The 15,559-nt window shown below is 41.5% G+C and overlaps 1 protein-coding gene across 6 annotated transcripts in view; it reads right to left on the minus strand.

The window, feature by feature from the left end:
* Window positions 1-13,383, minus strand: part of elf2a (E74-like factor 2a (ets domain transcription factor)) — a 37,519-nt gene extending 24,136 nt beyond the window's left edge. For 4 of the 6 annotated variants that reach the window (XM_048230709.1, XM_048230713.1, XM_048230711.1 and 1 more), the window contains exons 1-6: window positions 12,912-13,383; window positions 8,844-9,018; window positions 7,022-7,256; window positions 2,059-2,178; window positions 1,541-1,660; window positions 375-464 (exon numbers count right to left, since the gene is read on the minus strand). In XM_048230709.1, coding sequence (XP_048086666.1) covers window positions 375-464; window positions 1,541-1,660; window positions 2,059-2,178; window positions 7,022-7,256; window positions 8,844-8,918 — 640 coding nt within the window. In that variant the 5' untranslated portion in view covers window positions 8,919-9,018; window positions 12,912-13,383. Of the gene's footprint in view, window positions 1-374; window positions 465-1,540; window positions 1,661-2,058; window positions 2,179-4,873; window positions 4,980-7,021; window positions 7,257-8,843; window positions 9,019-10,072; window positions 10,433-12,911 lie in introns of those variants that run through there. The other 2 variants (XM_048230708.1, XM_048230710.1) reach the window with 2 other exon arrangements.
* Window positions 13,384-15,559: the final 2,176 nt, after the last annotated feature.

The raw sequence follows: 15,559 nt of genomic DNA on the forward strand, positions 1-15,559 counted from the left end.
ATGATAAGCTGTGCATGTCATAATTTCATCATTAGCATGCGCACACAAATACACATAGCCAAAAGCCAAAAACATTGAATTTGTCAAAGAAAAGATGACCCCATACCATCATCACAACTAGAGGTTATGAATATGAGCAAGTTCACAAAATAGCTAATCTAAAAAAACGAACTAATCTAAAACACTACACAGGGTTTTAAGACAATGTCTGTGCCGGTCATGAGAATTTTTCGAAGCTGTTCTAGGCTGTATAATCATCCATTTTTAACATTCCAACCAACACCTGGATTGCGGCACAATACTTTAGAATAAAAGCCCAGAGTCTACATATGCACCCACCTCTCTCTCGCACTCACACTCTCACACACACTTACTTTTCCCCACACGGGGCTTCTTCTTAAAGGTCAGGTCAGGAGACTCCTCGCGTTCAGCCTGTGGTGTGTGTGCGGCTTTCCGCTTCCTGCCTGCAGGACAGATTGAGAAGGGAATGCAAATCCATATGTATACAATAAACACTGCAGTGGACTAACATAAACACTATGATGCCAAGCATATGGATTCAATACATATAACAGAGAACAGTCAGGGAGGGAGGGAGGGGGAGAGAGAGAGAGAGAGAGAGAGAGAGAGAGAGAGAGAGAGAGAGAGAGAGAGAGAGAGAGAGAGAGAGAAAGAAAGAAACACTGATAGATGTCCAATTGATTGATACACAGAGAAGAAAAGAAGAGAACCTAACCAAAAGACAGGCAAATACCAGACAGAGGGAGATAAAGGAGGAGTCAAACAGAGAGGAGAATACAGAGAGGAGAATACAGAGAGGAGAATACAGAGAGGAGAATACAGAGAGGAGAATACAGAGAGGAGAATACAGAGAGGAGAATACAGAGAGGAGAATACAGAGAGGAGAATACAGAGAGGAGAATACAGAGAGGAGAATACAGAGAGGAGAATACAGAGAGGAGAATACAGAGAGGAGAATACAGAGAGGAGAATACCAGATCGAGAGAATAGGGGAGAGTCTAGCATACAGACAGGTGAATACCAGACAGAAAGGTCAAGGGAGAGTCAAACTGACAGACGGACAGGTGAATCCCAGACAGAGAAGAGTAGAAGGGAGAGTCAAACTGACAGACGGACAGGTGAATCCCAGACAGAGAAGAGTAGAAGGGAGAGTCAAACTGACAGACGGACAGGTGAATCCCAGACAGAGAAGAGTAGAAGGGAGAGTCAAACTGACAGACGGACAGGTGAATCCCAGACAGAGAAGAGTAGAAGGGAGAGTTAAACGGACAGACAGACAGGTGAATCCCAGACAGAGAAGAGTAGAAGGGAGAGTTAAACGGACAGACGGACAGGTGAATCCCAGACAGAGAAGAGTACAAGGGAGAGTTAAACAGACAGGTGAATCCCAGACAGAGAAGAGTAGAAGGGAGAGTTAAACGGACAGGTGAATCCCAGACAGAGAAGAGTAGAAGGGAGAGTTAAACGGACAGGTGAATCCCAGACAGAGAAGAGTAGAAGGGTGAGTTGAGGCGAGTACCTTTCTTGCCCCTCTGGATGTCTCCCTCCAGCGTGAGCTGCTCCTCCAGGGGCTCAATGGGCTCCGTGTTCTCAGTGCTCACCTCCACCTCCACCTCCATCTCACCCAACATGTCTGGCACTGCAGAGAGAGCGCGCGCGCACACACACGCACGCACGCACACACACACACACACACACACGCACACACGCACACACGTACGCACGTACGCACGCACGCACAAACACAAACACAGACAATAAGATAATTTTGCATACACTGAGATAATTTACATTCATTCATTTCACAGATATGTTTATCGAAACAGTAGAGCACAGTGCAGGTGTAGCCTATATTCGCATCCGTATGAGAGCTGTATGGGACCCATTTATACCCTTTCCCTTTCTGGTGTCAATTGGACACAGAGAACTTCGGCACTTTTAAGTATGTCTAGAGGCAACTTGTCCTCAGCCAACTGTGAGGCTGCCTTCATCTAGATTGACTAAGTCAGCAGTGTGATTGTGTGCATGTGTACATACCAGGACTACGGTCCTCCCTCATGCTGGACGGTGAGTCCATGTGTAGCAAGGCCTCTGCGGCTTCAATGGTCTTATCCAGTGTCACGTATCCACCTCCTCCTCCATGAGCTGATGCCTCCACTGTAGACAAGAAAAGAGAAGACAAGGAAAAAAGAGAGAAGGGACACATACAGACTTAAAACTTAGTCAAGGTTTGACTGAAAACAAAAGAAATATTAGCCAGTCAGCATATAAGCTTATAATTTATATAATTAGGGCAGCCATGGCCTACTGGTTAGCGCTTTGGACTTGTAACCGAAGGGTTGCTGATTCGAAAACCCCGACCAGTAGGCACGGCTGAAGTGCCCTTGAGCAAGGCACCTAACCCCTCACTGCTTCCCGAGCGCTGCTGTTGTTGCAGGCAGCTCACTGCGCCGGGATTAGTGTGTGCTTCGCTTCACCTCACTGTATGTTCACTGTGTGCTGAGTGTGTTTCACTAATTCACGGATTGGGATAAATGCCGATACCAAATTTCCCCTCACAAGATCAAAAGAGTATATATACTTAATTGCAATATGGTAAAATAACGGCAAAAATGTATGTGAGCATGTGTGTACAGGAAAACCAAAGCCTGTTATAAAAATACACCTTCCAGCTTCTGCTTTAAATGTGCCCAACACCCTTTCCCCACCTGTTCCTTTCCCTCTAGACAGTGAGCTGGAGTCGGTGCATTCACACACAAGAATGGCTCTGTGAGGTCATACTAGACCTTCTCCAGATTTGGTTACACGGCAAAGTTACTTCGTGCCAGGGCATAAGTGCCACCACGATTAGGAATTTACTGATCCGGAAGTGTGTGAACAGGTTACAGAAGAATGGATACAGGAGGTAGGCTATTTCTCTCACACACAATCACTGCTGGAAACAAAAAAAATATATACAAAACTCCTTTGCATTTGTTTCTAGCTTGACAATAATTTCTATTAAATCTCACACCTGCTTTTTAATTGACCAGATTCAAATTGGGGGCAATTAGAGTATACAATATATACAACATGGATCTACTCCAAGTCAAATGTAAAATTCCATGACTTTCCCTGATAAAAAAGAAAAACCCTGAATTTCCATGACTTGCTATATAATGAATGGTACAATTACCGACCAATGATTACAGAGCAGCCGCGTAGCATTCAAGAATCTTTTACTTTTTTAGAGTGGGAGATGAATAAATGGGCATTGAATAAACAAAGTTGGGCTACTCAAGCAAGCAGCAAAGCTAATAACCAGATATACACCAATTCTGTGTGGAAATGTATTTGTATTAATGTATTTTGGCAAGTAAATTTGAAACTGCTACTATAAAATTCACTGATATTTGCTCCAAAAATTACCAAATTCCCTGACTTTCTGTCTGCAATAGACGTTCCAAAATCCCAAGATATTCCAGAAAATCCATGACCCGTGTGAACTCTGTATCTAAAAGTATCACTACTAATTTCAAGCCAATTCACAGTTAAATATGCATTCTTTTGTCTAATCTTTCATGTCACTATCGGCAGTGAAATATGTAATTGCATTATAAAATCACTTGCACATATATTTTAAAAAACCCAGTAACTTGTCGACATTGAAATGATTACCTAGTGTTAGTTTCACATAGCGGTTCAACAGAAAGTAGTTCTCTGCGCTGGGACTTCCGTGTTTACACGAATCTTTCCCCTCAGTTCCCGCTACGCACAAGCTGGGGCTGCTGTCGATCATGTTACGCCCCCCATTTTATTGGCTTGGTGTTTCCTTGACGTCACTGCTTTCCGCCCTTTCCATTGGTTTACCAGAATATTTCAAAATACCGTAACAGGCAATTCGCCAGATTCAACGATCAATCATGTGAACCAAACCTACAAAGACTGAAATACTTCCGCTATCACGTTGAAGTCGATATGTAATGAAGCGTGAGGCGCATACAATATGTTGAGAGTCGCTGAGTCGACTTTCTGATTTTGATCACTTGAAAGAGCCGCCAATTATCCTTAGTCAAAGTTTATAACTGCGACACGTGCCAGCTAGACAATCGCTGGGATTTAAATTTCCAGCTGCAAGAATAACACCACCATTAGATCAAGCAACATTCATTAAATTCGATGTGATAATTCCCACAACTGAAACCTCTCACTACAAACAGTTTGTATAGTAATTCTTAACACTGTCTGTTTAAAGCGCAGTTAGATCATTAACCATTAAAATGATGGGGGGAAACCAATGTTGAAGCGAGCATTGTCTGAAAATAAAAGGGACCGTTACTTTGTCGAAATTCAACACTAATTATCCAGCCAAGACAGCGTTTAGGACCATTATTTAACTGTATGGTAATGTTAAAACGGAATTAAAACCACGAATACCATTACTGTAAATTAATTGTAACTACCATGGCGTGTAACTGGAAATAAAGAAAACAATCTGACACACTTCCTGGTTTCCCACAGCAACTCAAGTGGCATCACCCGCTATTCGTTAGTCAAAAACATGAACACGTTTATTGACCTAGAACTCTTCCCATGGATAACGCAGAGGCTCAGGTCAACACGCAAATAATTTAACAAGCGATAAAAGAATAACTGTTCCTAACAAAAAACATATTTATAATGTTATGAATCTAGACGCCATGCAGGTTGTCAACCAAGGTGATTACTTCCTGATTCGCCCTCCATTACTTTGACTGCACAAACTTCCCGTACCAGAGTTGTCTTCCATCTCAACGAAGCGCAATATTTTCACATGAAAAAAATATATATGCAGATATTTCTGAGAACACCTTAGCTAAAAACACTCTTTTACCGGCTTTGATGAGCAAATCAAGCTGATTAGCGGGTTCATCGTGCAGAGAAGTCGCCATGTTCTCCCAGGAACTGCTGCGGATTCATACACAGTAACATATGCGCGACATGAATGTATCACTCCGCCACTCACCGGAAACGAGCTAAGACCGAGACGAGGGGATCATTCCGCGCCAAATCTTCAGTGAGTTTCAAGAAAGTTTGGAGTTGTCTCTGATTCTTTCCTTATTTGAAGTCACAATTATTAATATCTAATCTAACCAACAAACGACGATAATCACTACATAATATAAAGGGTTAGCTACTATGTTCTAAGTCTTCTTTACAACAAACGTGTATGGAAGATCAACACTGGATTTTTTTTCTGTCAGAAGTGACAACCGTCAGCGAAGTGTACGACTTAAACGCGTGACCTTTTGAATCCCGCTGATCCATGAATTTAGATGGCAAATTTTGCCATTTATATTGCACAACAACTTCCACCCTCTACTTTGCCTACTGTTTGGTTGTTGCTATACTCAAACCATAATTGAAACTCTACAAACTATGAATGTGCATCTTCATGATTGGCAACGACACCTTATAGATTCATATGATGTTTATGTGATAAGATACGATTTAACCCTACTGCGATGCAATACGATTTGTTTATACAATGAAAAAAAATATCTGCAATTCAATGTGGAAGTTCATTTTCACTCTTTACTTTTAAAGTGTGCTTTTAGCTACTGGTGCATCTTTTTACATCACTAGGACTATTGGACTATTGTGGTACTACTATGATACCTGACTGATAACTTTTCATCTGAGACCTTTTTGTCGGACTCCCCTTTTTCTGACAGCGGTTTCCCTGAGACCTGACTCCTTTTCATCTGATGTCTGAGACATGACTGTAATTCCGTAAACTTGACAGCGGTTTTCCTGAGACCTTATGCCTTTTCATCTGATGTCTGACACCTGACTGACAGCTGAGGATGTCCTAAAATGTACACCGTACAACAGACATGAAAGAAAGAAGAGAAATCGATCTAAACGTCTTGGTCATGTTTCAAAATAAATTATAGAGCCTCTACTCATAAATATATAGAATGTTACAAACAATGCATCTCGAGTTGATCATGAATTTTATCCAATGCACACTTTAAAATTGGGGCAATCGCATTGTGAATGTTCATAGAAAGAAAGAAGAGAAATCGATCTAAACGTCTTGGTCATGTTTCAAAATAAATTATAGAGCCTCTACTCATAAATATATAGAATGTTACAAACAATGCATCTCGAGTTGATCATGAATTTTATCCAATGCACACTTTAAAATTGGGGCAATCGCATTGTGAATGTTCATACCAGTGTACCGATGCAAATCGGTAAATCTTACCATCACTTCTACAGACTTATTTTTCCAACCTATGACTCATGACAGTGAAAGGTTTAGCCACTAGATGTCCTCCTTGAACCAGCGGTCAATACCATGGTTCAATCATACCATAAACAATATCCATCAATATGTTTTCCAAACACACAGACACAAACAAGACACATAACATCTTTTCATAATGAAAATAAAATTAAACGGACTTGCAAAGTGAAGCTTTGTGAGGTGTGAAATCATGATTATGGTGCAGTGCACCGCTCAGATGCATGGATCAACGTCTCCCAATATGCTTCCAGTTAAGGGTGCTAGCACAGTTTGATGGAACAGGCAATGCCAGAATATAAAAGATGCTTGGTGACTGGCATCATGGCCTGTCAAGTATAAGTATACTCTTTTGATACTGTGAGAAATTTGGTTTCCCTCACAGTGGTATCAAACTCTGCATTTATCCCAATCCGTGAATTAGTGAAACACACTCAGCACACAGTGAACACACAGTGAGGTGAAGCACACACTAATCCCGACGCAGTGAGCTGCCTGCTACAGCGGCGCTCGGGGAGCAGTGAGGAGTTGGGTGCCTTGCTCAAGGGCACTTTAGCCTTTCCTACTGGTTGGGGTTCGAACCGGCAACCCTCCGGTTACAAGTCCGCTAACCAGTAGGCCACGGCTGCCCCAAAGGTGATAAGTGTGGCTTTATTCTCGCCTCCTTCACCAAGAGGTCCTCCACAATTGTCATTTCTAGCACATGCACAGAACAAAAAGACATTAGCTTACCTGAGGACACTTCCAGGACTTCAGTCTCCACCTCCTGCTCTTCAGCCACGCCCTGCATCAGGTAGGTTTCGTCATCATAGACGACCACCTGTGCGGCATAGCACTGCTCCAACTCGGCGCAGGGCACCTGTTCCACCACGACAGCTGGGCACTCTTCCTCAGTCATCTCTTCTTCTTCCTCCTCCTCCTCCCTCTTTATCTCACACACGCCCCCCTCTGCATCCAGCGCCACCTCCTGCCATTGACACAGAATAAGATAAGAGAGATCGCAGTCACTAAAGTGTTGCAGCAGAGGAGACAATAACACAGTATATTTTCCCAGAGGAACAGCAACTCAAAAAACTAGAATAGCCATATGTGGCAATTTGTATGTTTGCTTAGCAGACGCTTTTAGCCAAAGCAACTTACAACATAGAATAACAATAAATATTACTTAAAGGAGAAATCGGGCCGATTTTTACATGGATCTTGATCGCTAGACATCGCCGAGTACCGTCGATAGGGGGAAAAAAAATAAAATAAATAATTCGGTACTATCGAACTGGAGTAGTTGCAGCTAGGTCTGGGGGCATCATCTAAATGTGCCTTTGTTAGCTCTTAACAGACTCAAAATGTCATTAAAAGGTCTGTACTATATGAACAGAGTCCTCGTGGCAAAACGATGCCTTTTATACTCATTAGTTGTGAAGAAACCGTCTAAATTTAAAGTTTGTACTGTCACATCTGCACACTACTCTGTTTGCCTTTTCCTGTAACAACTGAATTCCCACGATACTGCAGCACGAGAATAGAGCTAGCTTTCAGTAATGTGCAAGCTTTGGACCTTTCCACGTAGTTACATAGTCATTATATGGCCATAACCTGTAAGTTTTCATTGTGAAGACGGCATGAGCTCGACAACATACTTTCTTGGGCATTCCTGGAAGCCACTGATGGAAACTGAGGTATGTGACAGTACAAACTTTGAATTCAAACGGTTTCTTCACAATTAATTAGTTGAAAACGCATTGTTTTGTCATGTAAGGGCCCTATTCATGTTGCACATAACTTTGAATGACATTTTGAGTTTGTTAAGAAGCAAAAAAGGCACTTTTAGATGATGCCCCCAGACCTAGCATTGTAGCTGACTGGAAGTACTGGCCATTAGCTGCAGCTACTCCAGTTCGGTAGCACCTATTTTGGTCGGTATTTTTCCTATCGACAGTACTCGGCGATGTTTAGCGATCAAGAGCCATGTAAAAATCGCCCGGATTTCTCCTTTAAGCATTAAAATGTAACAAATAAATGTAAAATTAAATATTTTTAGAAATACACATATGATGTGTATTTCTTGTATATGTATACTCAAATCAGTCTGCCAAGGCCTCTGCAAAAGCAGATTTTGCCAAAATATTAAAACAGAATAACCAATGTCACCTGGATAGATATATTGGGCTAAAATATACCAGATTTTTTTACTGCATTTAAATGCCACTGTGAGTTAAGGTTAGGAACATATTCTGTGCATGTTAAGCTTTGAGCTAAAACATAGAACCATGGCACCAAAGGTTATGGCATGGCACAACTAAATGCATTTTTGTGTGAGGGTGTTAACACTAGGTTGCATGTGTTAATGTGGTTGTATGTACAGTACTGTAGGTCTTCTTAAATAAGGAGATAGCAATTAGCATGGCTAGCCTGTCTGTGAGTCTTCAATGTGGCCAAAGGCCAAATCATTGTTTGTGTATGTGTGTCTAAGTAAGTATGGTTATGCAATCTTTACTGTGTGTGTTTGTGTGTGCTTGTCTTTGTGTGCATGACTGCGTGTATCATCCCCACTCACCTGGGACACCACCTCCGCATCAGAGATGTATTCCAGAACAGCCCCTCCTCCATCGACGACCACCACCGAGGTCATGACTCATTCCTCTGACTCGCCCCCACAGCACGCCCTGACTGTCTCTATGGCAACCGCTTCCCAGAAAGAACACAAACACTCCGGGTCAGTCCAGCAGAGTCTGGGGAGAGAGAGAGAGAGAGAGAGAGAGAGAGAGAGAGGGCCATTGAGTTAGCTGCTCTGCATGGGTGCGTCACTGAGGTGACCCTTGTAGGAGTGTAGTCCAAGGGTCAGACCAAACTCACTTAGGAAGTAATGTCCTATGGTGATGTGATCTCAAATAAAGAATCACAATTATTTCACAGATTAAAAAAAAATAAAATCAATGATCATTTCTCTTTTATTGCCAATTTGCAAAATATTACTAAGAAATAAAGTCCTTTGGGACAATTAGCATCTGGGGTAAAAATAATCAATATGCAATATTTCCAACCTATTGTTACCTATTGTTACATTTTCCCCAGTGAACAACCATGCAGTGGCCTGCAGTCCTTTTGTGAATCAACCATGACTTCTCACTGCCTGAAAGTCTTGCACTTGGAATTTTTTTGAGATGAGTTAAGCAGTCATGTATTGGGGACACAGGTGTGGGTGTGTTTCAGAATGAGCTGAGCTGCAACTAAGACAGTTGAACAGGAAAAAGAGGGGAAGAGAAAGAGAGGGAGGGAGGGGAAGAGAAGAGAAGAGAGAGGGAGGGAGGAAGAAGGAACTGGGAACTGCCTCAAAGTAAACATTCCTCTTGATAGCTCCAAAAGCTTCAAGCATGATTTTTTAAATATAGTTTGTCATCAGCACAAATCAAACATTAATCTATTCATCTGCTTTGCAATAGGATCGCTGGTAAAGTCAGAATGATCAGAAAACAGAACTAAATAAAGAGTGTTACTCTCAATGCCACCAAGTTCATTCCCCGCTTTTATCTCTGCCTGCATAGTTAAAGTCGCTTATCAGCTTCAAGAAGGAATAGGCTACACACCAAAACCAATGCAAAAGCAGTCAGACAACCTTCACTGGAAACGGAGAGAGACACCCTTAAAACCAAAATCACATAAATTATGACTAGCACAACCCACAACACAGTGACTCAGAAGGACCAACTGACAACTAAGCCATTTCCTCAAAGCTTTCCGGTTAAATCACAACATAGATTGTGTGGAGCAGAAATCTTAACTTACAACTTTTATGTGACAGGAAATGTTTCTGTCTCACTCTGTTAGAAGACAGCTGCCTTTCCACGTGTCCAACATCCTACGGTCTGAAGCCAAGGCTTCCTCTGGATCCACCAGGATCCTTCTAAATAGCGTTGGAGACATCCATAGTCTTTGTCCAGAAGGATGTGACTGCTAGAAGGATCTGTACATCCATGTCCTCTCTCATTCTCCATCTCTCTCCAGAACGCGCTCTTCTTTCTTCCAAGCACTTTAGGTTCAACCCTGCTCTGGGTCAATAGTTCTGTCTATAGCCACCTGACATCATAACATACAATTCACTACAGGCAGACAAGAAAGAGAAGAAAACATCAGCAGACAGAGCATAGGAGGGGGAGAGAGAGAGAGAGAGAGAGAGAGAGAGAGAGGAAGGGGGTGGCAGTGAAAAGGAAGAAGATCTTAAGGAGGAAAGAGAGACAGACTATGAGCAGAAGAGAGGAGACCAGGCAGAGTGCAATCCTGTGTCTGCTGCTATCTAGAATCATTTGGGTCAAACAAACACTGAGGTGGAAAGGAAAAGCAACTGTGCATCACGTGGTTCATCACAGGGTAAAATGTTTGTTGTGACAGACAGTAGGGCGTCTACCATGCATCCTCTCTGTTTAGTGGCTTTGATTATATATATTTGTTGTCTTGACTAATAGAAGACCACTGTCGTGTTGTCATTATATGCTTTCAGATATAGGTGTAAGTCTGCATGCTCTGTGGATATCAAGCAATTCGGTCTTATATATGAACCGCATAACCAGACAGAACTTCGAACTTAGCCGGCTCTTAGCCCTCCTACTATTTTGGACGGACATTATGTAAATGACAACACGTCTGAATGAAATGAAGGACATGCAGAGATTCTGTTCATGTGCGTGTTAAACCACACAGAGATTCTGTTCATGTACATCGGTGTCGTTTACACATAATCGCAGGTGAGCATCATCTCTGAATCACCCGAAGGGTCGGACATCCGTTTGACAAAAAAAAAAAAACAGTTATTGAAAACACACCGGACTGCTGAGTTGATGAACACAATGGACCCTTTCAAGAGAGTTCCATTATCAGCATCATAGTTGGCCCCACAAGACTTCCTTTTTAACATTCCATATGTTATCTTAATGCAGAGGAAGTAGATTGGGACCCAAATAGAATGTTCAAGCATTGTTTTTGTTTTTATTGTTGAAAGGTTCTATAGGCTATATTTTTTTAAAAGCTCTCTTCCTGTTGCAGTCTTAAAAAAGGGGAAGTGAGAAATACAGCCAGAGGGGCCCCTGAAGCCCAGGCACACTTCTGTTCCTGTGCGTCCTCAAGGGCCAAGGCAAAGCAACTCCTCCATGAATAACACTACTCACATACAAACACAGAGCAGCGCCTCAGACACATCATTAGACTTGACTGTGCTCATGCAGCTTGCTGCAAAGCATGGTATTAATTAGCAGAGGTCTGCATCAGCTGAGTGTCGCTTGACTTGACTCGCTCCCGCATCTGTTTCCGCAAGTATGCTACTTCCTGGTTTCCACAGAGTGACATTATGAGCGTAAGAAATGGGCTTGTCCCCTTTTTTTCAGTGGCTTACAATTTGCTTGGGGAGGGAGTCACAGAGGGCCCCTGAGGTGATTATGTTTGTCTTGTGATGAACATAACAAACACAGTACTGTTATGGGGTGTGGTGTGTCACACTCACAATCAGTGTAACATACATAGACTGGAGCTCTTCCAACTCAGTGGGGTCTTTTCTAAAAAAAAAAACAGTTCTACTTCTACTTTTTTTAGTGTTTATAAAGCAGCTTGTGATTGTTGATACCATGTTAACACTAGTCTATCATGCAGACCAAATATATGCACTGATAGTATAGCATAAGATGCTATGAAGGTTCCATCGAGACATTTATAAGTGCGCTGCGATTTATTTCCTTTCTCTACTTCTAAAGAACTGTCTGCACAGACTACATAGTATTTCCTTGGCACATTGGCACACACACATACAGAGCAAACTACACCCCACCCTTCCTCTAATTGAGTTTTCTTGGCATTATAAAAGGCCCACCAAAGAGCCTGCTTGAGTTGCAGCAAAACAGTAACGTACGACCATTAACTGTATGCTTAGGACTGATGCTGCACGGTGCTCGTTTGAATGGTACTGTGTAACGCTTTGTGACGTTATTATATTTTACTGATACTGAGGTTACTGCAAACTCAACTGCCTCCAAAACGTTAATCTTACAACGTTGTACACATCATAGGAGTAAGATTAGAGGAAAATACACTGGCTAGATATCCATGTTTACTGAATTCTTGATTATTAGGCAACGTTAGCAGACTATTTAGCAAACTAACTTCAACTACTAATGTATATTGCAAACAGCAGTTGCAAACTGGCATTCAGCTCGCTGCTAACACAGCCTCGTTATTCCTGACGTTAGCCTCCATACGTTGATGAACCAACCCAGGCCGAGATATCTAACGTTAGTAATATAAATATCAAACTAGAATATGTCCATCAAACATTCACTTGTTAGGATTGCAGCTCCAGCTTCACCATATTTATTGAGCCAAGTACTTTAAGTTACCAGCAAGCTACGCGTTATCTGTTAGCAAAACAAGCTTGTTAGCTAACTGGTTAGAAGCTAGCTTGGTGATTTATCAGTCCTTTCATGAGTACACTTTGTTAAGCTAGGCAGCTAGCTAGCTAACAGGTAACGTCACATTGTAGTTATTGTCAAGACTGTCTCGCATTACCTTGCAGCAATCTACCAATACATATGCAAGCTATCTCTCTTCATGTTATCTTACAAGCAATATTTTAAGTGCTTACCTTTCAGATGCTGAAGCAGAAAAAGTAACGTTACTGAGACGGGGCCTGACCAGTTCACGTCAGTTTAACCAGCACGGCTAACGTTACAGTGCTATCCATTCATCAGCTGACAGCTAACAAGCTCGGTGAACGGCGAAGTCAACGGCTAATAGGCAAACAGCTAACGCCTCCCTCTTCTTTCTACCTTGCTAGCCAACTCTGTACGCAGGCCAGAGGCTAGCTAACCTATCGACAAAATTCTGGCGCTTTGAGGTATCGCTCGCTAGACATAGAAGCTAGCTGGCAAAAGTAACCTCAGAAATAAATACTATACTTTGGAATAATCAAACGACTGACATTCACTATATAACTAAAGGTTTACAGCGTTGACTGGAAGAAAGATACGTGTAGCCGTGGCTGCATAGCTTGTACTTTCTGTTCAATTGTTGTCATTCGACTCAGTTTTTCGTCCAGGGATTCAGGTCAGCCTCTTAGAAACTGCCAACGAATGACACACGGGGGCGTGACGTCACGTACTATGTTTGACTTTTTTTTTCTTCAATTTAATAATGTATTGCAATAATATTTCTATACACATTGATATGGTGAACTACTAATTTGAATCAAAGTATATATACTTTGTATCTTCAGTTTATCATCTTAATAAGTGATAAAATGTTACACTGTAATAGTCTATTAGGCCAACAGCCAAGCCTAACACAAAGGAAGAAATGTTGACCTCTACCACAGCCTCAACCATGTAATTGCTGTTAAACTGTAGTATAACCATATCAGTATACTACATAAGACTAGGTATATTGCAGGGTATTGCATTAAGCAGTAATTATTCAATGGAAGTAATAAGCCTTAACACATTATTGCCTCTTATACCCTTACTGTGGTCTGTACAATATATCAAATGATGCAAATTGGATATCATTTGTATTTTGGTAGTGGAAACTTAAGTGGATTTGGTCCATTTGGTTAATTTTGGTCAATGTATTATTTTCTAGAAAGAAAAAAAGAAGGAACGCTTCTCTGGGTTGAAGAATGTTAATGATAATTTAAAAAAAATCAGGGTGCTCTTAAAGGGCCTAAGCCAACTTTGAGAAAACAGAAAAATGAGGCACTCTTGATAAATATAAAAAGCATTTACTCAAAATTGGCTACATGCCAACACATTTCAACTATAGTTTTCATCCAATTTTGATTAAAGGCCTTTTATATTTATATCAGGAGTGCCTCATTTTTCTGTTTTCGCAATATTATTTTCTAGACTTTAAACTTCAATAAGTCACATGATCCGTTTGCTAATCCTTGAATTTCCCCTGGGATCAATAAAGTATCTATCTATCGATCATCATCTCACATATTTTATGGCTTTTCAATGCATAGGTCTTCAGGTGTTTGTGCATTATCCTATTCAAAACTAGATGTACCGCAGAGCGGTACAAAATATGACCGCCGCCCAGTCCAGCACATTTTTTCCACAAAAATAAATCACACTGAAAGGCCTATATGATTCTAACTGTCTCACTAAATTGCATTATCCACACTCAATTCTCACTGGTATCTGCTAGACAACAAGTATCAAAACATTATTAGTTCATAGATTTCACATGTAAAATTCATTTTATACAACCCCACCCCCATCTTGCCTGTTCATAATTCTGAGAAATTCTTGAATTGTGTGCATGTGTGCGTGTACATGTTTATGTGTGTGTGTGTGTGTGTGTGTGTGTGCGTGCTTGTGTGTTTGCCTGCGTATGTGTTTGTGCATGTGCATGCATGCGTATATATGTCTACTGTGTGAGTATGTGTCATACAGTACATACGATAACTGTGAATGTATGTGTATGCGTATCTGTTTATGCACATGTGTGCACATGGAATGGGTTAGCATGACCCCTGGAGGCAAACATACGGAAAAAATTGGTCATCCTAGGCCCTACGGTTCTCAAGATATTCACAGAAAACTGTGTCTGCCCTACCCTCCTTTCGGTGGGTCCAGTACAGTGGGGGGGGGGGCAGAAAAAAAACGATGGTTCCATGCTATCCATGGGGGTTACATGCCCACCAAGTTTCGTGTACCCCGGTCTTTCAGTGTCCCGGGAATCCTTGTTGGTGTACGGTCACTAAATGTACACATTAATTATTTTATTGTAAGGCCCCCCATGAACGAAAGTTCACAAAACTTGGCATGCATTCGGAGGGTGTCATAATGATCCTACACTTTCAATTTCGTGCAGTTTTGACCATGTCAGCCAGAGATATTGTGATGAAAACACCTAATGTTTTGCTTTTTAATTGTTAACTAGGTGGCGCTATACATGAAATAAGTGGTAATGGGATGGGTTGACATGCCCCCTTAAGACCAACATACAAAAAAAGGTGGACCTCCTAGGCCCTACGGTTCTCGAGATATTCACAGAAAACTGTCTCCGGCCACCTACAGGCCAGTTGGTGTAATATAACAGAAATTCATTTATTGTGTGGCCCCCCATGAACAAAATTCCACGAAACTTGGCGTGCATTCAGAAGGTGTCAAAATGATCCTACACTTCCAATTTCGTGCAGTTTTGACTATGTTAGGTCACAGATACCTACAATTACAACACCTCATTTTTACTTTTTGTGTTTAACTAGGTGGCTATACATGAAATTAGTGG

The sequence above is a fragment of the Alosa alosa genome, chromosome 21 (assembly GCF_017589495.1).
Source record: "Alosa alosa isolate M-15738 ecotype Scorff River chromosome 21, AALO_Geno_1.1, whole genome shotgun sequence".
Lineage (NCBI taxonomy): Eukaryota > Metazoa > Chordata > Actinopteri > Clupeiformes > Clupeidae > Alosa > Alosa alosa.